This window comes from Gamsiella multidivaricata (assembly GCF_025024155.1).
Source record: "Gamsiella multidivaricata strain RSA 2152 chromosome Unknown BC939scaffold_6, whole genome shotgun sequence".
NCBI lineage: Eukaryota > Fungi > Mortierellomycota > Mortierellomycetes > Mortierellales > Mortierellaceae > Gamsiella > Gamsiella multidivaricata.
This window is the reverse complement of record NW_026251714.1, coordinates 167,784-190,546: the sequence shown is the minus strand read 5'-3', so window position 1 is coordinate 190,546 and position 22,763 is coordinate 167,784. Positions and strand designations below refer to the sequence as shown.

General features: G+C 49.5%; 5 protein-coding genes across 5 annotated transcripts; 2 read left to right on the top strand and 3 right to left on the bottom strand.

Moving 5' to 3' along the window:
• Positions 1-2,169: 2,169 nt before the first annotated feature.
• Positions 2,170-3,422, top strand: BC939DRAFT_499326 (Methyladenine glycosylase-domain-containing protein; the record flags this gene model as incomplete). Its single annotated transcript, XM_051559930.1, has 4 exons — positions 2,170-2,194; positions 2,310-2,633; positions 2,765-3,163; positions 3,316-3,422. The coding sequence occupies 4 exons, from the start codon at positions 2,170-2,172 to the stop codon at positions 3,420-3,422; spliced, it is 855 nt and encodes a 284-aa protein (XP_051416402.1).
• A 75-nt stretch (positions 3,423-3,497) lies between these two features.
• On the bottom strand, positions 3,498-4,918 carry BC939DRAFT_438525 (GDP-D-mannose 4,6-dehydratase). The gene is made up of 3 exons (XM_051553850.1): positions 4,897-4,918; positions 4,533-4,759; positions 3,498-4,333 (listed from the first exon to the last, which is right to left on the bottom strand). The coding sequence occupies exons 2-3, from the start codon at positions 4,749-4,751 to the stop codon at positions 3,671-3,673; spliced, it is 882 nt and encodes a 293-aa protein (XP_051416401.1). The 5' UTR covers positions 4,752-4,759; positions 4,897-4,918; the 3' UTR covers positions 3,498-3,670.
• On the bottom strand, positions 4,692-5,391 carry BC939DRAFT_438522 (uncharacterized protein). The gene is made up of 2 exons (XM_051553849.1): positions 4,897-5,391; positions 4,692-4,759 (listed from the first exon to the last, which is right to left on the bottom strand). Exon 1 carries the CDS (start codon positions 5,326-5,328, stop codon positions 5,155-5,157), a length of 174 nt encoding a protein of 57 aa, XP_051416400.1. The 5' UTR covers positions 5,329-5,391; the 3' UTR covers positions 4,692-4,759; positions 4,897-5,154.
• Positions 5,392-6,074: 683 nt separating this feature from the next.
• On the bottom strand, positions 6,075-7,575 carry BC939DRAFT_499324 (Gti1/Pac2 family-domain-containing protein; the record flags this gene model as incomplete). The annotated part of the gene is made up of 3 exons (XM_051559929.1): positions 6,075-7,186; positions 7,273-7,331; positions 7,499-7,575. 3 exons carry the CDS (start codon positions 7,573-7,575, stop codon positions 6,075-6,077), a joined length of 1,248 nt encoding a protein of 415 aa, XP_051416399.1.
• A 5,534-nt stretch (positions 7,576-13,109) lies between these two features.
• BC939DRAFT_438505 (Golgi phosphoprotein 3-domain-containing protein) lies at positions 13,110-15,023 on the top strand. Its single transcript, XM_051553848.1, has 3 exons — positions 13,110-13,492; positions 14,034-14,283; positions 14,416-15,023. The coding sequence occupies exons 1-3, from the start codon at positions 13,262-13,264 to the stop codon at positions 14,913-14,915; spliced, it is 981 nt and encodes a 326-aa protein (XP_051416398.1). The 5' UTR covers positions 13,110-13,261; the 3' UTR covers positions 14,916-15,023.
• The last annotated feature ends 7,740 nt before the right edge of the window (positions 15,024-22,763 follow it).

Genomic DNA, 22,763 nt, shown 5'->3' with positions numbered 1-22,763 from the left:
GGGGTACTGGTAGTGTAGGTAGGCAAAGGGTCGGGGAAGAATCGTCTGGGCAATCGAGTCCTCGTTACTTGGATGCTTTAGGCTTGGGACTCGTTCTCTTTCTTCCGCGGTGGGGGTTGTGGAGACTGGCCAACTGGTTGGAAAACGTGGTTGCTAGACTCGGAGTTGGCGACCAACAAGGAATTGGTAGCCAGACAAAGGGTTTGGGTGTTGTTGTTAGTTGGGGGTTGGGGGGTTTTTCTGTGGGGATAGAAAAAGAAGGCAGAAGGTGGATTTGAAGGAGAAGGGGAGAGAAAAGAAAGAAGCGAAAAAAGAAGGCCGGGGAGGAGGGCGCTTTTATAGACGGCGCACTCCATCATCATCATCATCTCATCTGGTTCCCTCATCATCTGTTTCTGGTCTGGTTCTGTACTCCCTCGAGAAGAAGTCGCTGGTCTCCTTTGGTTGGCGAGAAAAGCATAAAATCTTATCAGCTCATCCCCAGCCAATAGAATCGGAACCCTCACCTCACCCAGCTCATGTTGCTGGCCGGCTGGGGTGTGCCTGTCCTCTGCACCCAAGCGAAAAAGAATTCCCGCTCCGGCTCTCTTGCTATTATCCTCCTACACATACACACACATATACACGCTGGACTAGTCTACGCAGCATTAGTCTGCCTGTCCTTCTCGACAGAATTCTTTCTTCTTTTTCGTTCTATGGGACCAGGCCACACCCTGCTGCCCCATGGGAAGACCCAGGCTTATCTGTTAAGAAAAAAAGCCTATACGTGTCCAGTCGCTGTCGCACCAGCTGTCCTCCCCTCGCCCGATCATAAGAACTGCGCTTGTACATCAACGACACAGCCTTCATCACCTGTATCTTCAGAATCAGTTACAATCCTTTTCCCTGCGTTGCCACCAAGGTAGGAGGGGGCGGATCTACCTGAGCGGGTCCATCATTTCTCCCTCCCCTCCTCCCCCGTCCGGGTCAGGAGATGACAGCTACTGCACTCTTCCTCCTCCTCGCGACCGTTGCTCTTTTTATACACATGCGCACCAACACAAAACGCATTCACTTTCTGTCGCGTGTTTGTTTATTTTGAGTTGAACGGAATGAGAGAGGGGGAGGGAGAGATAGACAAAATCACTGACAACGTAGACTAGACTAGATATCGTGTGTATCTTGGACCGACGGACATGTTTGTACTCTCTAAACAATACTGTACAACATTTTCCCGTCCTGCTTTTTCTCTTGTTCGTTCACCTTCTCCAGGAGCCTGATTATTCATTTACTTTTGTCGCCCTACTTCCCTCAATCCCCCCCCCAATCCCCCCCCCCCCCAATCCCCCCATGCCCGGCCCGATCTAACCAAGCCAGCTGCTATAGGTTTTTTTTTGGACTGAGCTCTGTTAAAACCCAGAACTTCGTTTTTAGGTGCCGGGATCAATCAAATCTATATAAAATATTAGGCCCGCTTTTTTCCCCCCCCCTCTCTCTACATGTAGGATGGATTTTAGTTTCTTTTCTTGAATAGGCACTTTTTTTACCCGGACAATTTCTTCTCTATTGAAATTCAGGCACAAAGTGTCTGTGATTGGACAGGGCAGATTTCATATGTCTTTCTGAACCTCGACTACAAAAGTCTACCACTCGTGCAAAATGCCTATAGGCTACATACAAGATTACCAGAGTTTCTCCTCACCCCCTCAGAAGATTTTACGCTACTGAGAGTAACCTGAGGGGAGGGGGAGGGAGGCAGACAATCCACCAACAGGAATGATGGTGCGGTGTATCCTCTAACAATAGTCATTCGAAACAGAAGCTACTTAAGAACCTTGAATGACAGATCGAAAACCTGTTGGCCCCCAACAAAGAAAAGACGGGAGGGAAGGGGGAGGAAGAACTGTGCAAAGAGCCCTGCTGCTTCTGCTGAGTTGAAAATAAAGCTTGTCAACGAGGGGAATCCTTGCTGCGAGGCCCCGTCACGGTCGTTTGAACAGACCCCTGTCCACGAGCCATGACCAGGAGGGAGGGGGGGAGTTTCTCCACTTGACGCCACTAAAAAACGACCCCTGTTTGAATCCTTCAAAAGAGATCCATCTCTCATCCTCCCCACCGCTTCTTCATCAACTACAACTCATTCTTCCTTCTTGCGATCCCCCACGCCTCTCTATCCAAAAGAAAAGCATAATGTCTCGTCGATCCGGTCGTATCGGTATGGAAGGCACTCTTTGCGCGAAATCCAACACGAAAAAAGTCGAACATTCACAGCATCAGGGGAGGAAAGTTCCCATAAACTCAATCCAATTGAAACACATTTATGGTCATAGCAGCAGCAGCCACGGCCATAGTCGCATCACCTACCAAGATCAAACCTATCTCCGCCTCCAAAGTCGCAAAGACACCAAAGGCCAGCAAGAAGGAAACCAGCGTGGTAGTCTCAGCGGACGAGGTAGACTCAGCACCGAAAAAGAAGCGCCGCGTCGCCAAAGAAACAACCGAGCCTGAACATGTCGATGACGGCAAGGGTCGGTGCATATGGGCCACCAGTTCACGGTACCCGCTCCTACAAAAGTACCATGACACCGAATGGTGCATCTCTAAAGGATTCAACCGCACGAATCGTTATCTCTTTGAGATGATCATCCTCGAAGGTAATCGTGAGCTCCCCTCTTTTTTTTTCTCCCACAATTGGAATCATTATGTTGATTGCTTCCATTGTGCGAATCTTCCCCTGCTCCCCCATTGTCGCTACGCTAACACACGCATTTTTGGGTCATCCCAGGTGCCCAAGCGGGTCTCTCCTGGTCCACGGTCCTGCACAAACGCGACGCCTACCGCGAGGCATACGATAACTTTGATTACAACCTCATCGCCGACACCTACACCTCTCCAGCCTCGAACGAGCGCCTTCTCCAGACCAACATCGTCAAGAACAAACTAAAAGTCGAGGCCTCCATGATCAACGCAAGGGCGTTCAGGGATCTGTTGAATGAACTCTACCCCGACCAAGCCCAACCCGAGGACGAAAACGGATTCTGGCAGTTCTTACAGACCTACAAGAAACAGCCGAATCGGAACAAAAAGGTGGAGGAGAAAGAAGAAGAAGAAGTTTATCTGACGCGTAACGAGGCGTCGGATCGGTTGAGCGCCGATCTTAAGAAGCGAGGATTCAAGTTTGTGGGTAAGTCAGGACTATTTTTATTTCCTTTGCTTCGTCGTGTTTCATCATATTTTTTTTTCTTTTGTCGTGTTTCGTCGTGTTTTTCTTTTTTGATCCCCAGAAGGTGCTATTTTTGCCATGGCTGCTGACATTTCCTGAGACATTTTCTACAGGTACGACTATCATGTACTCTTACTTGCAGGCGGTCGGCATTGAATTGGAGGGCGTCCATCACACGAAGGGCTGCTTCATGCATCACAAGAACAAGACGGCTGTGTAGATTGATTGAAGTATAAAAAATATGAGAAACCCTTGTGAATAAAAAAAACTTCATTCTCGACTCTTTTTTTTTTTTTTTTTTTTTATTGTGAGGAAATTTTGCGATGAAGATTGAAAGTACTATTGAGTGCTGATCAACGACAAAAGGGTATGAGTAGTGTGTGTATGTGGGCAAAAGAGTTCATATCCATACCAAGAAAAAATAACATATATATAGAAATACAAAACTGGATGGGTTAGATAACAACTCTAGTTAAAGACATCGCCCGCAGCAACACCGACCAAGTCCGACTTGATCATGTCCTCAACCAAGGAATCGAAATCGACCGTGCGCTTCCAGCCGAGCTTGGCGTTGGCCTTCGCAGGGTTACCCAGGAGCTGCTCGACCTCGGTAGGACGGTAGTAAGCGGGGTCGACCCGGACGCGGATCTTGCCCTCCTCATCGATACCGACCTCCTCCTCCGCAGAGCCCTCCCAACGGATCGTCTTGCCCGTGGCCTTGAAGGACTTCTCGACAAACTCACGGACAGTGTGCATCTCTCCCGTGGCCAGGACAAAGTCCTCGGGACTCTCCTGCTGGAGCATCCTCCACATGCCCTCAACATAGTCGCGAGCGTGACCCCAATCACGCTGGGCATCCAAGTTTCCAAGATAGAGGCACTCCTGCTTGCCGAGATGGATCGCCGCCACGGCGCAGGTGATCTTGCGGGTGACAAAGGTGCGGCCACGGCGGGGGGACTCGTGGTTGAAGAGGATTCCGTTGCAGGCGTACATGTTGTAGGCCTCGCGGTAGTTGATCGTGATCCAGTAGGCGTACATCTTGGCCACACCATAGGGCGAGCGAGGGTAGAAGGGAGTGGTCTCGCTCTGGGGGACCTCCTGAACCTTTCCGTACAACTCAGAAGTGGAGGCCTATAAAAAGATTGATTCATAGAGAAAAAGAGAATCGGTGCTACAATGTCAGCAATCAAAGAATCCTTCGAAATCCATAGCGTGGGAACGCCAAAGGATAAAAAGGGCCTCTCACTGTTCAGGAATCGTCTGAGAAATCTGTCATAGGCCTCTTTTGCCCAAAAAAAAAAAATTGTCCGCGTCGATGACGGTTACCTACCTGGTAGAACCGAACGAGGTGGGCAAGACCGCAGGTACGGATGGCATCGAGCAGACGGAGGGTTCCGACAGCATCGACATCGGCAGTGTACTCGGACATGTCGAACGAGACCTTGACGTGGGACTGAGCACCCAAGTTGTAGATCTCAGTGGGGAGGACCTTGGAGATGATGTGAACCAAGCAGGTCGAATCCGTCAAGTCACCGTGGTGAAGACGCATCTTAGGGTCTAATAAAATAGAAGAGAACGCAATGGGCGGGGGGCAGACATGATACAAAAAATCGTCAGCATCTTCCTTTCCATACGCGCTCTCTCTCTTTCTCTCTTTTTCTGTTATAAATGAAGCCAATCTTCTCGGTTCTTACTCTCGTGGGCATCCTTGTAGAGGTGCTCGATTCTGCCAGTGTTGAAGGACGAGGATCGACGAATGATTCCATGAACCTGGTAACCCTTCTCGATCAAAAGCTCGGCCAAGTAGGAGCCGTCCTGACCAGTGATACCTGTGAGTTTCAGAGTAACAAGAAAAAAATATAGAAGGTTGTGCACCATGAGTGATCAGGTCGCGAAAAAAATAACATATCAATTACTCGTGTCCTGCCCTTTTCTTTCGGCTCCCAAACTGATCAGAGGACGAGATGACCCCTCGTCTTGATGAACGAGATGAGACTGCGAAAAAGTCGGTGAACGAACACTTTGGGGAGGGGGAAGCGGGGAAATACCGTACCGGTGACAAGAGCGACCTTGCGCTTGCGGTAGTCCTCAGGGGACATGTTGACAACTTCGATAGGCGAGGACATGGCTAGGTTGGGTGAGAAGACTGGTTCTTGGAGATGATGAAGAGAGAAGGGATGAAGGAAAAGGAGGTGTGCAAGGAAAGGTTCATGGACCTGAAGTCCTCTCTCTGAACGCAATCCACAAGCCACTTAGGTTGCGAGCCTTGGAAGTCTGAGTTGCTCAGAATTAGCTCAGTTCATGCGAGCCAATGATAGCGGGCGACTGATAGAAGAAGCCTAAAATTTAATTGCTGCATGTATAGACTACACACCTGCGTTCTCTGTCCATGTACGAGACATCCAGGACAACCCAATGCTCATCAGAAACCCTCCTTGCCTTTGACAAGTTACAAGGTCGATACAATGTCACTACGTACCCAGGTCTTGATGCAAAGCGACTTTATGCAGTAATTCGACCGAGACACCGCACCGTCATCATCATTATCCTATCTCGGTAAAAATATGATCTTCGAAATCGTATTTATTGAATATCGCTCTGCTCGAAGAATGGGAAACCACGATGTAGCTACTCAAGGGGATAGCACGCAAGGTAGAGGGACTATGGTACATGATGTATAAAATGAGATATCTATCTCATTGCAACTGAGAGGAATAGCGGTCGGAATTGTATGTTACAGAGAGTTGAGATCTGGAAAAGGGTACTATACAAACAAGTTCGTGTCAACAAACGATCAACGTTCGATTGCGAACAAGGTTATCGGCGGCTTGTGAGCGTGGGAATGAAGTCGTTGGGGCTGTTAATGAGCCTCTTAAAGACGGAGCATCGAAGACAAGGCACGCAGCTGGCGATCGTCCTCGACCCAGCGAGACTTTTCCCTTGACATTTCTTTAGGCTCCAGCTTGGGCAACAGCATCGAGTGTGCTGCAAGGTTGGCAAGGACAGAAAGCGAATCCTGTTCGTGAGGATTCCTGGCGCGATCCTTGGGCTTGCTCCCGTAGCCATGATGGAGAGGAGGAAGTTCAGCCAGTGCTGGAATCGCCATTGGTGCCGCGCCTCCAGTAGGCCTGTGGAAATGCATCGGCTCAGCCATCATTCCATCAGCTGCAATGGGATGGTCATCATCAGAGGCCCACGAAGCAGCTGGAGAGTAGGTGTTGGGTGCAGATGGACTCGAGGATTTGAATCGTTGGTCATGGAAGGTACTCTTGGGGGCCGAAGACGAGTATACAGCAAGGTTGCTGTTAGAACGAGATCGGGAGCCAACATGCTTTCCCTCAGTCGTCTGGATCGGCGAATAGCGATGATCTTTCAAGCCAAGAGAGCCAGAGTTGGTACGACGATGGGTAGAATGCGTCGAAGATGCCGAGTCGTTTCGGCGATGGCGATGATGAGTACCAGCCTTAGCATCTACGCGTAGCGACGAAGCGTCCTCCTCTCGGGGACGATGTCTGGGGCGGTTCGGCATAGGAGGCGAAGGGCTGGACTGGCTCACAGATGGGGCAGAGTGTTCACCATGAGCTCCCGTCTCTGGATAAACACCCTTGGGGACGACAATGTCGGTGAAACGCAGATCCAGGGTCGGCGTGTTATGAAGACGTCCAGAGTTGACATCGTCATTTGTGTAATACGAGATAAGGTGGAGCTTCTGGTTGTCCGAGGTCGTGATGCTGAAGGATTGCTTCAACAGGCCCTTGTCGCGGTAGACATTCTTACCAGTATGGTTGCCCTGGGAATCGTCAAGCTCGCGATAGGTAAGAAAGCTGCCGGTGACGCGACTGGGACTCCAGCTTTTGCCATCAGTCCAGCGACGCATGCCGGCCTCGCGCTCGTCGAAGCAATAGACGGATCCAGAACGGACGCACTGACGCTCGATATCTGAAAGACGGCGATGTACGCGAGAGAGATGGCCGAGGCGACAGGCTGTGTTGAACACGAAAATAAATAAACATAGGAATGTCAGTCCAAAGAGATCTGGAACAACATTCAAGCATCGCGGTGGCGCTAACTAGGCTGGGTTGGGTTGGGCTGGGCTGGGCTGGGCTGGATTTGGACCTGCAACTGTGGGCTGTACAGGCAGGCACGCAATTTTCCAAGCCTTGAACCCATGGCATTGAAAGATTGCCACCAAGCGCGTTGACACAGATACAGGCACAAACACACAGGCACAAACGCTCAAACAAACACACACACAAAGATACAACCATGGAAAGAGGGGGATAAGCATATCAGCACTTGCCTTCAAAGACGACAAGGGCATCGTGCGGGGTCTTGATGAGACCGAAATAGGTCTCCATCGATCCGTGTTCCATTGTGGACTGTACAGCTGGAGGTTGTTATGGCTGGGGGAGGAGGAGTAGTAGAGGAGAGTGGGACTCGCAGCAGGAGGGAGGAGCGAGGATGGATGGGATGGGGCTTGAGTGAAGGGAGAGAGAGAGAGAGTGAGTGAGTGAGTGAGCGAATGAGGAATGGATGGATGGCGCAGAGTGTGTTGGGGTGTTCGAGATATGTTTGGGAAGGGGGAGCAGGAGGCAGAGAAGAGGAAGAGGAGGATGGGTGGAGTGGGGAGGAGAATTTTAAAATTGGTGGCCAGGTATTTATAAGGGCCGCCTTTGTCCAACAAGAACATGGACATGAAAAGAGAGTTTTAAGGTGCGGTCGATGACATGTTTGGCGATAGAGAAACAAGCTGTATTGTATGTAGACTATGGGCACTGTGCGATAGCGAGCGAGAATGAATACGAATATGAGATCACTCAATCGAGCATCCTATTCTAAACACCCTCCCCCCACTCTCCGGACATCTAGACTGCTGCACACTCCTCCCACTGAGTCAAAAAAGATAAATAGAAAAGCATCGCATTTGATTTGCATCCTCCCCAGCGGCAGCTGGAATGAGCAGCAGAATATATTCCGCATTCATCATTCATTCCCCAATTGAAAATAAGCATTTTTTTTTCTTTTCCCTTTTCCTTGTTTCTCGTCGTTCCTATCCGCTTTCTAAAAAAAATAGTCTTTTTCTCTAGCTGCCCTTCTCCCCTCCCCCCGGCTCTGTGTTTATCCTTTTTTTTCTTGCCGTCTTTCCTTCTTATTCTTCTCCTTGTTCCCTCGCCCTCTTGCGCAACCTTTCTGCTCATTTTAACACTTTATTATTCTTTCCTCTTTGATCTCGGCGATTACGTGGGCTGCGCGCACACTGTACGTATGTGGACGAATCTTCCGGACATTGTCCGTCGGCGATCGTTTGGCGCTGTCTTCGTCAGCCATCTCTGATCTTTTACCAACTCCCGCAACCGATACTTTCCACATTTACATCTCTCGCTTATTCTTAGTAACAAAGGAAAAGCTAGGAACGGAACTGTAATGGACCGAGGCGAGCGCCTATGGTGGTAGGGTACTGTGGAAAAATATAGCGTTTTACCACTTTACCTCGTCCTGTGGCGACCAGGGTAAACAGGCACCCATTATTGTTGAGGAACAAAGCCTAAATGGTTTGTGCTGTTACGTTTTAGTATTTCATAGCCCTCCACACATACACCCACCTCTTCGTCCATCTTCAGAGCACTCTAACCTTCTTTTATGCGCTCATTCCGTATCATTCTCTCCTAAAAGCGCTCTATAGTCTATCATACCGACAAAAAGAAGGAGTTTACCACTAGAAATAAAACACATGCGACTGCAATGTCCAAAAACCAAAATAGAGTAAAGGGATCGGGCTATTCATTTCCGCCAGAGTCGTACCCAGCACGCGAGAGCATAGAGTTACCGGTCCCTTGCGTCGTTCTCACTTATTGGATGTCCAGTTTTAAGCGCAACTGCATTGATACCGACGTGCTATATGTGGCAAGCAAAAAAAAAAAAAGGGCTTTAATTTACGGCAATCAAAGTGAGCGTGCTCTGATTCCTCCTTGAATAGACATGATTTTCGCACCAAGGCGAAGAAAAAAAAAGTTGGCCATGTCGGCAAGTGTTTCTACCGTACTGGTTTTATGCAAAGAAAAATACTTCTTTGACTGAACAGGTTTTCATGTCTCAAAATAAAATGCTTAATGTCATCATAGTCGTGTACATCCGTTATTTATGGAGTAGCATCCATGACCATTTCCTAGGGTTAAAACTTATGAGCACTAGAGATAACATGGTCGCGTTAGGGCGACCACCCACGGGTCGCTACTACCCCTGCATAGCTTTTTTCTGATATTCTCAAATCGGGACGGTCCCTGATCAAATTCTCCTTCATCTATGATGCCAGCCAGGTACCAGGTCATCCTTGTTTTATAACCTAATTTGTTTCATCATGCCACCCATTGGTTTTGTATCATGGTATCTTATCCATGTACCTCTTCCTCAAGGGACCCTTTTTTTTAGAAGTTATATGTTTCGACCTGTATAGCTAGCCTCCCCACAACGGCAAAAGGTCAGAGGACATTGCCATCAACTTCCTTGTCAAGACTAGAGAAAGAAGTCTGGATCGGGTTTCCTCCTGTCCCACGTTTCCACGTTCAGTCCATACATGACCAGCAACGACTGTCAGGGGAAGGGCAGTATTCCATTTCATTCCAAAGAACCCCTCCTGGCCCTACGTCCAACTTCCATTTATCGCCTCGACCGAGTGCTGATGGACTATGCATGTTACGAGCACACACAGCGCAACCAACGATCTAAGCAGATCTAGGACTGCACGTCCGTCGTTTGAAAAACAAAAGTGTCCTTCCTACTTCAAGGTTTTGGGCGAGCTGTGCACTTTGGTTGGCTGGACGAGTTAAAATATTATCCGGCCGGACACAAAAAAAAAAGACATCTTTGCTATATTCAGTCGCCGCAGGGATTACTTCTTCCTTCCTTCTCTCCTTATTTGGCGGTGCAGCACTATTTATCCTACTCTCGATAGTCTTGCGGCTTTCTTGTGCACTTTTAATTGCTCATTAAAACAGGCAGGGCTGTTTGTCCTTTTTACCCACGAATCACCCTCTTCCAAAAGAAATAAATCAGCCCACGGATAGAGGAGGCTGCGAAAAGGACCCTTGACTTCACGGAAATCCGGAACTCCAGAGTTCTCAAATTTTGAGGAACAACTTTTTGTGTTGACTTCCGGCTTTCGGTTCTGCCGCTCGAAAAAATAAAATAAAGTAAAGCAACAGCCTTGAATATTTTCCCCCTTCAAATCCCGGTTTTCCTCGGTAGATTGAAGACCCTGGCGGCCTGAGGGATGGTTTTTTTTTTTTTTTTTAATGTAAAAAATACACGAAGCAGGCTTGGCAAGTGTGGTCCTATGACAACTCGAAATAGAATTAGCTATAGCGGGCTCGTTAAAGCGCGAGCTGGGGAGAGGGAAGGGGGAAAAGTCAACTCGGTAGAATTACGGAGACGCGCAACGCGCAGCTCGTGTTCAAGTTTTTTTGCTCATCTTTGTTTATCTCTCAGTGATGGGTCCTCTGGTGGTAGACTTCATGTTTAACCAACTGAGTTAACCACGTAATAAATGGTACTTACCCCAAAGTAGAGATCCGACGACAGAGATTGCTGGACATGAGCGTAAACAAGAACCCTGAATTCTTTTGAGTTTTATATACCAATGTACATTCGATCCAATGTCCCGTTTATGAAAAAAAAAAGCTCCAGCAAGCAAGAGGCGGACTATGATAAATCAAACAGAGGTGAAAACGGGTCGCCTCCCATAGCGCAGAACAAGGTGGATTACCAGTGTGATGGTGAGAAGTTTCCGATGCCCTATGCTTTACTTCCCTCCTTTGGGACTAGGTGGGAAGATGTAATTCGAACAAACAAGTGCGCTTGCACTGTTGTCACACACAGATCGGGCCCTGAATGAACTTTGAAAAAAAAATCATGGCGAAAGACATTTTTTATTTTCGAAGATCCGCCCTGGGGACTGATGATGATGACGACGATGATCCCGACGGAGATGACAGCGATACGCCTATGTTTCTGATTTTTATCTTGCCCGGTATGTCATGTACTCTGTGCACTATAGCTCCTTAGTTCGTTTGCGCAGAATTATCGTGTTCATGTAAACACGTTGGTCGAACCGGGCAAGATAGAAAGTAGTCGGTCTCAAAGAGTCCCCTCTTATCAATTGCTATGCGCCATTTTTCAATCTGCGCCGCTTGATTACAAAACGAAAACGTGGACACCATAGGATGATCCTTGTGTACGTGGGTACCATTTTGTCAATATGCTTTTTTTTTTTTAATTATTATTATTAGCGGTGATCTCCCAAAGATACCTCGTGCGAGAGATTTGTCATATACCCCGATGAAACCACTGAAAATAAAATAAAATGAGCCTCGGTACCGTTGCTGTGTGGAACGATATCTCTAGCATTTGGAGGAGCGGGGGATCCCAGAAGCCGATCAGCCTCCATAACAATTTCATGCGCTTTCGAATGCCATTTTTTTTCTTGAGAACTTTATGGACGACAAAGAAAGAATGTAAGGATGGATAGACACTATCTGCAGTATGACATGGTCATGTATGTATCTTGGTGTATAAATGTCCTAGCCTGTTGGCCGTATCATGCTACAGCAGTTGGATACATAATTTGGAAAGGTCCCTACTACTTCTATCACTGAAAGCAATGATGACCATGAGACCTCGCCTCTGAAGTACTCTTCTATTTTTGAATCCAGGCCGGGACCCCTCGTCATCTATGCATTGAAATTACAGACCTCAAATTCAGGAAGCGATTTGCTGGTATGTGTCATTTTGTGCCATAGTTCAGGCACTCGCACGTTTCTCGACTTTTGTGTAAACTAGGTACCATCTCAAGGGATATAGTTTAAAGGCAAGAGAGGCCTTGCGCAGCTGAAGCCCGTTTGTATTCCGTCCAAACTTCATCGTTTGGGCGCTGGTGAAATAAACATGTCCACCGGGGCAAAAGTGGGCTAGAATCTTAAAGCTTCGCCCTCGCTTAAGAGAAACAACAACAGCTTGTCGTGGATCAACAAACTAAATACCTTATATGCATTAAGCGAGAAACAAGAGGCAAAGACACCAAATACGGTGTGCATTACCTACCGTCCTCCGAGCCGAGGGCTCTTCAGGAACACATAGCTTGCTAAAGGCAAATTCGAACGGAGGGATAGATCCTTCGACATTACTAATTGTACGCCTCATAGGGCTTTGTCGCAGGCGCCATAGTAGACTACTATTCCGCTCTTTTTAAACATCAATGTGGGCGCTGTTTTCTGGACATGTTACTTTTAAAGTTGTGCGACTTTGAAGAGTCGAGACTTGCGCCAAGTGCACCTACAGCCAAGACCGACAAACTAACAGTCGACCGTATTCTGCGGAACAAATTGACGGCGCGATTCACACACTGTCGAAGCATATAAGTAGACCAAAGTAGGCGGAGAGTCGATACGGTTTCACGAAATAAGGACATGAAGGCACATGCGATGTTTATTGCCCATAAGCTATTATTCATACGTCTGCATTGGTATGCACTCTCGCTACTTCTTTCCACGGTCTTTGTTTGTTTCCGGTTGTCATTGTTGAAGCATAGGCCGAATATATTGGATTTATGTATTTTGCGTGTATTACATGGACAACATTGCTCAGTTCTTCTCACAAGCTTCACGTTGCGCACAGTGAATAATGTTATGAAAGTCGAAGCACCTTTAAAGGTCAGGTCAGGTCAGGTTAGACCAGATCTTCTTTTTTTACGCTCAGCAGCAACAGAACTTCCTTATCTATCTTATTTCCCGGGAGGTTGAACGCGCGTAGCGATTGATCTGCCCTTGGCAATTGAACGTGGGTGTCAATTGAAACGCGCGTTGCAATTGACGTGGAGCTCAGCCCAGGCCCGGCCTAAGTGACGTGTCAAAAAAATAATCTTGTACCCCACATGTCTACTTTACGATTGTAGTGTGAGCAGAAAGCTCTATTTCACGACTTTTTTATTCTCAAATCATCTTTCTTCCCTCCTCCGCTTTCAGCACTTTCTCTCATTCACTCATCGTCACAGTTCATTTGGACACAATGTCATCGGCTGGAGGACTTTCACGGCGTCGCGGGGCTGGTGCATCCGACTCGGCCCACAACTCTTCAGCACCATCATCAGGACCGCAGTCAGGAGGCAGTCGTCGCTCCAGCACAGATGGCAAGATCGCCTCCGACCCAAGAGATCTGCAGATGGAGGACGAGAACAAAACGCAACCCAGACTGACGTTAATGGAGGAAGTTCTGCTCTTAGGACTTAAGGACAAGCAGGTACTTTTTCTCTTTTTATTCACCAACTCACTTTTACACACTGCAGTCGACATGAGAAGCACAACAGTTGCCTCTTTATCGACTCAGATTGGCCTAGCATAGCCATTAGTACCAGAACAGATTATTCTCCTATTCGACAGCTGAAGCAGGATCTCTTGCGACCAAGCAGCCACGATTTTCAGCAGACTGATGATACACAATGAGGACATAATGAGGGCGGAGCATTGGAGGACGCCTTGTTCTCTTTTTTATTCTCGATTCTCTTTATTATTCTCGATTCTCTTTATTTTTAGCATTTTGTATTTTGTACTCGGGTATTTTTAATTGCATTCCTCGGCGCACACGCATAAAAACGTTATCCTCCGCGGCTCAAGATCTGATCTTCCTGATCATGTCTCTGGTGCCTTGATGGCGCATTGGTTTTGTTTGACAGGAGCATGCCACTGCAGAAAAGAATGAAAAGAGGGGAGGGGGTAGTAGTAGTAGTAGTAGTAAGTGAGTCATGCTAACGCGAGCTATGTTCTCCTTACTCCTTATTTAGGGATACCTTTCATTCTGGAACGACAACATTTCTTATACGCTTCGAGGATGCATTTTGATGGAACTCGCCTTTCGCCATCGAATTGCTATGGTCAAGGACCCCAACAGGCGCAAATATCCTCTTGCAGACCGGTACATTGAAGTCGTGAGCGAAAAGTTGACGGGAGAAACCCTTCTCGATGAGGCCCTGAAAATGATTGGTTCAACGCAAGAGAGAATGAGTGTCGGCCAATGGATTGATCTCATGAGTGGTAAGAGCGATGTCTTGCCTTTATTAATCACATACTGCGGTCCGAACGGATCCCCTCCCCTCTCTCGCCGTCTCCCACCCCTCCAAAGCTAATGTAGATTTGTTATGCGTTCATCTCCCTTATTGTTATTAGGCGAGACGTGGAATGTGATGAAGATTGGATTTCAATTGAAGCAGGTCCGGGAGCGACTGGCAAAAGGACTTGTGGATAAGGGTGTTCTCCGGACAGAGAAGCGCAACTTCTTGATCTTTGATATGGCGACCCACCCAGTAACAGATTCTGCAGTCAAGGAGGAGGTCGTCAAACGAGCATGCACGGCTTTGATCAATCGCTCGACAGGATCATCACCGTCGTTGGCGGAGCAGAACTCGCCTGTCGTCTACCAGCAACTGAGGACGGTCGCGATGGTCTGTTCAGCCTATGCAGCGAATGTGCTCGAGAATGCGCTCGTGTATCTCAACCACGAGATGCGGGAGCGCGCATATACCAAGGTGGATGAGTTATTGAATGACTATAGCGTATATCCGTTCCAATCGAATGCGAGCAAGGGCGAGCTGGCAGGAAAGGAGCTGCAGATGGAGATCATTGCAGCTGTGCTGAACGTGTTCACGAAGATGGACAGCATTCTTTAACGACTTGACCAAGGCTTTATAATAAACTATTGATACATATGTGCCCCACTGTTTTTGCAGGGAAGAAAGAGAAGGGCGGAGGGGAAGTCTGGTACAACAATTGACACACCACAGAATCAAGGTTTTGCATACGGATTGCACGCTGTCCTCATGTTTTCATTATTGCACATTGTCGGGTGGACTGAGTTATTTGGTTTCAGTTCTCTCTGCCCTGGGCACAAGATTTGTCTCAAGGCACGAAAAAAATAGTTTATTTGTGTTTCCCGAATGACCTGTCATTTTTTTTCTTCTTCTTCCCACATCCTACTCTGCTTCCGCACATCCACCCTGCCTTCATCTGATTCCCGCCATCACGGCCATCACGGAAGGAAAAATAAACAAACAAACGGGACGCGACGCGATGCTACTCTCAGGGGGTTCCCGTTCCGGGCCCATCGATCCTCTGAGTAGGTCGCAATCAGCCAAAGCAGGAAATCTCGCGTCAAAGAAACACAAGGACAAGGAGAACGTCTCGTTTTCGACATCACACGAACCCAGCGCTCAGGACCAGGCCAAAGGTCATTCAAAATCCTCTACGGCAGGAAGCCATCGGTATCAATCCCTATCCAGTGTTCATAACGAGGAGAGAGGTAACCCCATTGGACTGACAGAAAGCTCCCCTTGTATGATGTAAGAGATGCAAAAGTAAAAAATAAGGGCTATGTAGCTAACAAAAAATCGTTCGGGCATGTCGGGTGTCTGTAGACGCGGAAACTTCAGTCAGTTCTTCATTAACGCCATCATCGCAAGCCCGTCCCAGGACACCCACGACCGCGCATGCCACCTCGCGCTCACATTTAAAGGATGTAACAAGAAGCGAGTCAGAGTCACCAGCTAGTGCACGGGACGGATCTTTTCGAGCGGTGTATCCATATCCGGACAACGAGGATGTGATCGTGTGGAAGTCTAAAGACCCAAAGACTGCCATGACAACAACCATATCCACACTCGACACTCGCGCTAATACGGATTCGAATTCTATCATGTCCCAGACTCGTCGAATCATGGACCAGAGGAGGAGGCAGCGTCAATTGGACATCCAGAGGGATCTGTCTGGTCATTCTGATCGGTCGTCGTTGCCACCTCCCCCCAAGACGCTGAACGATGAAGCAAAGCCGGGTGGAATCCGGAAATCATCCCAGAGAAACTCTAGCGCACATATATCCTTTCAGGACTCCACCTCGCCAACCATGTCACCGACGCATAGGGATCATGATTCATTATCGTCTACGACGGCCGCATCCAGGAGCAATCGTAGCAGGGATGGCACCGAAAGGGGGTCGTCCTCAAGGAGACAATTGCAACGCGTGTTGTCAGGACCCATCTTTATTTCCAACCCCCGAGGCATCGCACCAACGCCGTCTCCAGATGCCTCTTTAGAGCTGAAGCGCATTACTTCAGAAAAGGCGTCCTCCTCAAAGGCAGTCGTGACCAAGGATCAGCAACCGAAACAGATGCAGGAAAGGGTGAGGCGGTACGAAGCACAACTGGACCATCGGATCGAAACTATCCAGGCCAATAATCGGCGGCTCTTGGAATTGAAACTGCTTTTGGAGAACCGGGACAGAGCACTAGTCATCCATCAGGGTGGTGATGCATACGACAGTTACGACGATGACAGCGAAGAGGAATGGATGCTGGAGCAGGAGCAGCAACGAACAAGGGCACAACTGGAAGAGGCTAAGACTCTTTTGGAGCAGAGCGAACATCTACAGCAGGAACTCCGAGATGATTTGGAGCGAGAGCAGGCGACCAACAAGGAAATGAATACCCGGATACAGGAGCTGTCGGATCGACTGAAGGAGGCTCTTGAACTGGGGGACGCTCAGACTCTGGAATTGAAACAAGTGCGCCAGAAAGCTGTCAGAGATGTCGAACAGGTGCGTCAACAGGCGACTATGGATCTTGAGCAGGTAGAACGACGGCTCTCTGAGGGAAAAACAAAGCAGAATGAGTTGCAGTTGGCCTTGAAGAGTAAAGAGGAGAGACTGGAGGAGACTGCACGACAACGATCTACACATCAGGCCGAGACGCGGAAACTGAACACAGATGTGACGTCTCTCAACAACCGCATTCAGGAGCTAGAAGCCCAAATGCGGCTCCAGGAAGAGGAGGCGCAGCTGGCGCTTTCAAAGCAGGCTGAGCAAGTCAAAGAGTACAAAAGTCGGGCGCGCGAACTGGAAGAGGAACTCAAGCTGGAACAGGATCGTCAGGCGGAGGATCAGGAAGCGCGGACGCGGGTGCGGGCGAGAGTCAATGAGCTGGCCGAGTTTGTTGAGCAGAAGGAAGATGAATTGCAGGAACTTCGAAGCATGCTAGAGCAGCAGGATGATCTACTGGATAGTCGTCAGGTGGATCTGAATGATGCGCGTGCGATGGTGCAATCGCTCGAGGAACAGCTCCGTGATCTGCAGGCAGAAGCCCAGGAGACCCGCTTGCAGGAGCAGGAACAGCACAACAAGGAGACCAGGCAGCTCAAGAGTGACCTCCGCGAAGCCAAGGTCAAGTTGGCGGGCGAAAAGGAGTCGAATCGCCAATTGGAAAGCCGAATCCAAATCTTGCTTGAGTCCCATCAAGAATCAAGTCAAATCAATGAGTCCAAGGTCCAGCAGCTGGAGCAGGAGCTCAACAAGCGGACTCTGCAACTTTCTCAGTCCAGTTCCTCATCTTCATCTGCAACGACGACTATTCATCAACTTCAGGTACAGGTTCAGGACCAAGAACGTATCCTGCTGGAGAAGGAGGACAGGATTCAGGAACTCGAGCAGGAGCTGCAGCTGGCACAGCAGCAGGCCCAGAGCGTCATTGCAGATCTGGAGCAGGATTTGATGGAGCTGGAGGGTGATCGAACCAAGCTGGAGACGCTTTTACAGAAGGCACACCATCAAGCAGACGAGGAGCAGATGAAGGCCAAGGGCCTAGAGATTCAGATGGGTCAAAAGGATCAGGAGCTGGACCATGAGCTGAACCGCGTCCAAGAGCAGGGGCGACTGTTGCTGGAAAGGTTGCTGAACGACATTGAGACGACCCAGGTCTCTGAAGACCCTGACGACCAACAGAATAGTCGCTTCAATAACGACAGCGACAGGAGCATCGACCCCTCCGTCCATTATGTTTATTCTCGCCTTCAGGAAAAGATCCGCGAACTGAAGCAGGAATGTCTGTACCAGGATCGGGCACTGGCGGAGATGCGTCAACAGCTTGGTCAATGCGATGTCCATATCGAGGCCCAACAGGAGCAATTAGCGAGGATGGGGGATGAGCGCACGGCGCTTGAAGAACGAGTGAGTCATTTGAATGAAGACCTTGCGACTGCCGAGAACAACCAGCAGCAGCTCCGCAAGCAACTCCAGAGGAGGGACTCGCAGCTGAATAGCTCGCTAGCCAGACGCACGCGCGAGGAGCAATCATCTTTGTCATCATCGAGGCAGCGACGACAGTCGCATGATCAGGATGCGGAGTCTATCAAGGCATTGCAGTCAAAAGTCCGCTCACTCGAGGACCAGATCTCGACGCTGGAGCAGGAGAAGCAGCAGTTGCTCGACCAAGTGGCCTTAACGCGGGACCAGATCCAGACCATGGATGAAATGATTCAGGACCAGACAGAGGCCGCAAAGTCGATTCGGGCCAAGTATACAGACAAGATTGAGGCCCTGCAACGGGAGGTGGTGAAGCACCGCAAGATGGTGGTCAAGCAGGAGGGGCAACTGTTCTTGTATCTGTCCGTGATCGAGAAGCTGAAGCTGCAGCTCAGGGGAACTAAGGTCGAGTAATGCATCCCTCTCTCTCTCTCTTTTATTCTTTTTGTCTTTCCCGCAGGATGCAGGAGTGTCATGATACCCCCCCCCCCCCCCCTATTTGAGTGTAGTTTTATCATCCGCAGATGCATCTTAATATCTGCCGCCACTTCCTTTCTTATACTTGTATATTTATTTTCTTTACCATAATAAAGAAACTTCATTGAGAGCTGGGTATCACCTCAATGACGTGTCAATATCGAAGTGGCATGCTGAACAGTGTTACAGAGAGTCCTTCTGGCGGGCGTCTTGTTTATTCTTGGCCGTTAAAAAAGGAACAGCTGGGCCAATGGGGTTTGTGTTGATGGTACCAATGCATGTGGTCCTTGTGGCATCCTCCTCGCTCTTCTCCACACTTTTCGGTGTTCTCCCTCCCTCTTCCAATCAGTCTTCCACTCCAGCCGCTTCCTCATCCGTCGGCAGAAGAGATAACGGTGAGTTTATAAAGCTGGCGTAGGTGAAGAAAAGACAGATGCACTCTGACGGCGAAGAAAAAAAAAAAGCGCGTAAATGACCACCTACTGCAAGTCTTTTTCTTCCTACTGTTCCTGGAAAAAATGCATGTTTTTCGTTATCTGTAGCTTATATGCCGAGAGCAGCGCACGCCCGATTTTTTCTTTGTTATCCTTGGTTAGTTTGTGCGCACGATGACCTCTTGCGGCATTTACGGCGTGCCCTGAGCAGAAGATATGTATGATGTATCGATAGCTTGGGCGATTGGACCGGCCGCTAGCTCGATTGCTCAGGTGGTGGTGTATTCTGTTCCTTCCGACATAGATTGACAAGATGTAGATTATGAACAGAAGCAGTAAGTAGACAAAGTGAGAGGACGAGAGTACAAAAAGGGGCGCATGCCATGCATGCCATATTCTCCTCCCCCTGTTCCTTTGTCGTCCTCTCGCAGCAGCATGCAGCAGCAAACAACGTCAAGCAGCAGCAGCAGCAGCAGCAGCAGCAAACACTTTGTTGTTTGTCCACCGCCAACTCTTTTTTTTTTTTTTTTGTCCCGCGTGCAGCAGTGCACCACTCACTCCCACCGCATTTGAACCCCTTATTCGGCCTGCACCCTTCCCTCGTCTTTCTTAACCCCACCTTTTTTTTCCTTCTTTCTTTTGTCAGCTCCTCCTCCATTTCCCTCCCTCTTCATCAATCCCTCCTTGCCCTCGCTTCGCTCTTGGGAGAACAAAGTCGCTTTTCTACGAGCAATCGTATGTGAACCTGAATCATTTCTATGTGCTATTATTTCCTAATGAAAAAATGTATTGCCGCCGCGCAATGAAGAACTGCTTCCCAACGTTGACCAACCTAATTGCCATGTCATAGGTACCTCTCCAGCGCGCGCTTTTCATCCTCAATCACCTCGAGTGCCTTTTACGCCCCTCAGCGCACACTTCCTTTTCTTTCTTCTTTGCGCTCCTTTCCTTGGCGCCATACTGGTCGTTTCTCCACTCCCCTTCCACTCCCCTCCCCCCGTTCCAGCTCACCTCGTGCCTCGTCCGCACGACCACATTCTTTCGCGAAGCTGTCTCCCTTGAGCATCCCAGCCTTTGAACGCGCAAGAGAGAGATGGAGGAGGTCAAGTCGACCGACTCGGTGTTTTTGCTGCAACATCCACTCGCCAGCCCCAAGGACCCCCCCGTCGTCATCCCAACTCTCCCTCGTCATCGGCAGCAATCCCCCTCGGCTCAGATACCGCCAACTCTCACATCGTCCTATTCCCTCTCCCCGCCAGGGTCGCCCATATTCGGACCAAAGTCCTCTCGCCACCACCAAAGCCATCGCCATCACAGCCCCTCCACAGCTACAATATCGACCACAGGAGCAGCGGGTATATCCTCCAAAGCCTTGCAATCCCATCCAGCTCAGCTCTCCCTCGCCCGTGATTTGACAACGCGACTCTGGCAGCGCGAGGCTGAGCTACACACGATGAAAGAACTCTATGACGCAAAGATTCGACGGCTCACAGAGATGCTCCAGGATGCCGGTATCTCGCCAACAGAGGTGGAGAATACTCTGGCAGGGGTGACCGAGGGAACGGATGAGAGACAGCCCCTGTTTGAGCGCCTTTCGGTCACGAGCCACCATCTCCGCGGGGGTGAAGCCAGAGCTGTTAACCTTGAGCTGCAGAGTGAGCGAGGAGAGGACGATAGTCCCGTGAGTGACCTCTATGACGAGGACTGCAGTAGTATCATCCTAGACGAGGAAGACCGTGAGAGATATGAAGAGGAGGATGATCTCGGAGGCAACCCTAGCGAGTCCATGTCCAGCTCTGGGTTACTTTCGCTTATCTCCAGTGGCACGAGCCAATTGACAAGGCCTGACGACCTCTCCTCGCGGACCTCTCCAGACACCACTTGTGCTTCGGATGCAGATAAAATCTTCTGCTTGGATTCAGAGGCATCAACAACGCCCAAGCGTCGCCTGCCGATTTCGAGAACCACTCGACCGTTCTCGCCAGCGCCAAGTGACGTCTCATGCCCTGTTAACATTCAGCCCAAGATAGAGACCTCACTCGCTATCGATCCATCCAACTTGAACGAGGTCAAAGCACAGCAGACACATGCTCAAAGAAAAGACCAAGCGCAAGGGCAGGAGCATGAGCATGGCGACGCAAATCATGGGAGTCAAAGCCCAATCCCGTCCTTTATCGCCAGCACTTTGGGCATGCGAACCCTGCGTGAGAAGTGGGCTCTGGCCTCTGGTATCTTGCCCTGGAATAGGTCAAAGTCAGAGCAGTGTACAAACAACAGCAGTAGCATTGTCACCAGCCCCAGCGGACTTTTCATCAGGAGAGACGGCATCATGAACGACAAGAAGCCTGCGCTCGTGGAAGCCAGCTTTCCATCGCCATTGCAGGACGATTTGCCACCCTTGCCAGACAAGAGAGAGAAAAGGGGCAGGGAATGGGATATCTGGGCCAGCATTATATCGCCAACGATGCGGAGGTACCCCAAAGGGAACCATACACAGGCACGACCCATGTCCGACATCGGTTTCTTGGGCAATCATCCAAAATATGCAGCAATGACTATGGCCAGGGATATTCCACGACCACCTATCACACGGATTCATGAGTACCTGCAGCGACCGGATTCATACAACCCCGTGCCATTGCATTTCAGAGCCATCGCCATGGCCGCCACCTTGGTCGACACCGGAGCCATTACGCCAGCAAAACTGTACGCCAGACGCACGCAGACCATGATTGCAAAATGGACGCTTGGTCTGATCATGAACAGCAAACCTTCGAAGCCACACCAGAGTTCGTTTCCCGTCATTCGCGAATCGCAGGACATACTGGGTCACCGGCGCTCGGGCAGCAACGACAGCGACATGGATCATCATCACTATCATCGAGAGAACCCTGCTGGAATGGAGATGGTCTCGAGCAACGATCGTCGTTCAGGAGCACTCAGTCCGACAGAGTTACCAAGGGCCCTGTCTTACAAAAATCAGTCATCAGCAGCAAGCCTTGCTAGCTCTTCGTTCCCTCATTCGTCGTCACTGAACTTCTATCAATCCCAACATCTCATCGCGACTCAGAGTGTGGTCGAACTCTCGGATATAGGTTCACCACCACTTTCCATGCCTCCGTCGTTTTCATACTTGGGCGATGCTGCTGGGAAACCACTGACGGACAGATATGGGTTCCTGGTGAATGCGAGACCCTTGGCGGTGCAACAGGGACTGATGAAGCTGAATGAGGTGCATGCATACGACGATCTGGATACGCCGAGTTTGAACCGCACCACGTTCGAGTTTCTACAGACGCCCACGGAGGACTCTGAACGTGATTCGCCACCACCACCAGCATCGCAAACCTCTTCGTTCTATTTTGGTCATGGACACGTCGCAGGAATGGGAGGGTTCGCGGCCGGGAATGGAACGATATCCACGGCTTCTCCCCCAGCCAGCTTTACCACACCAATCCTTTCGACCTCGACACGGCCCACATCGACGCTATCCCCACCGACCTTGTCGACTGCCACGGTGACGACGCTGCTCTCGCAGA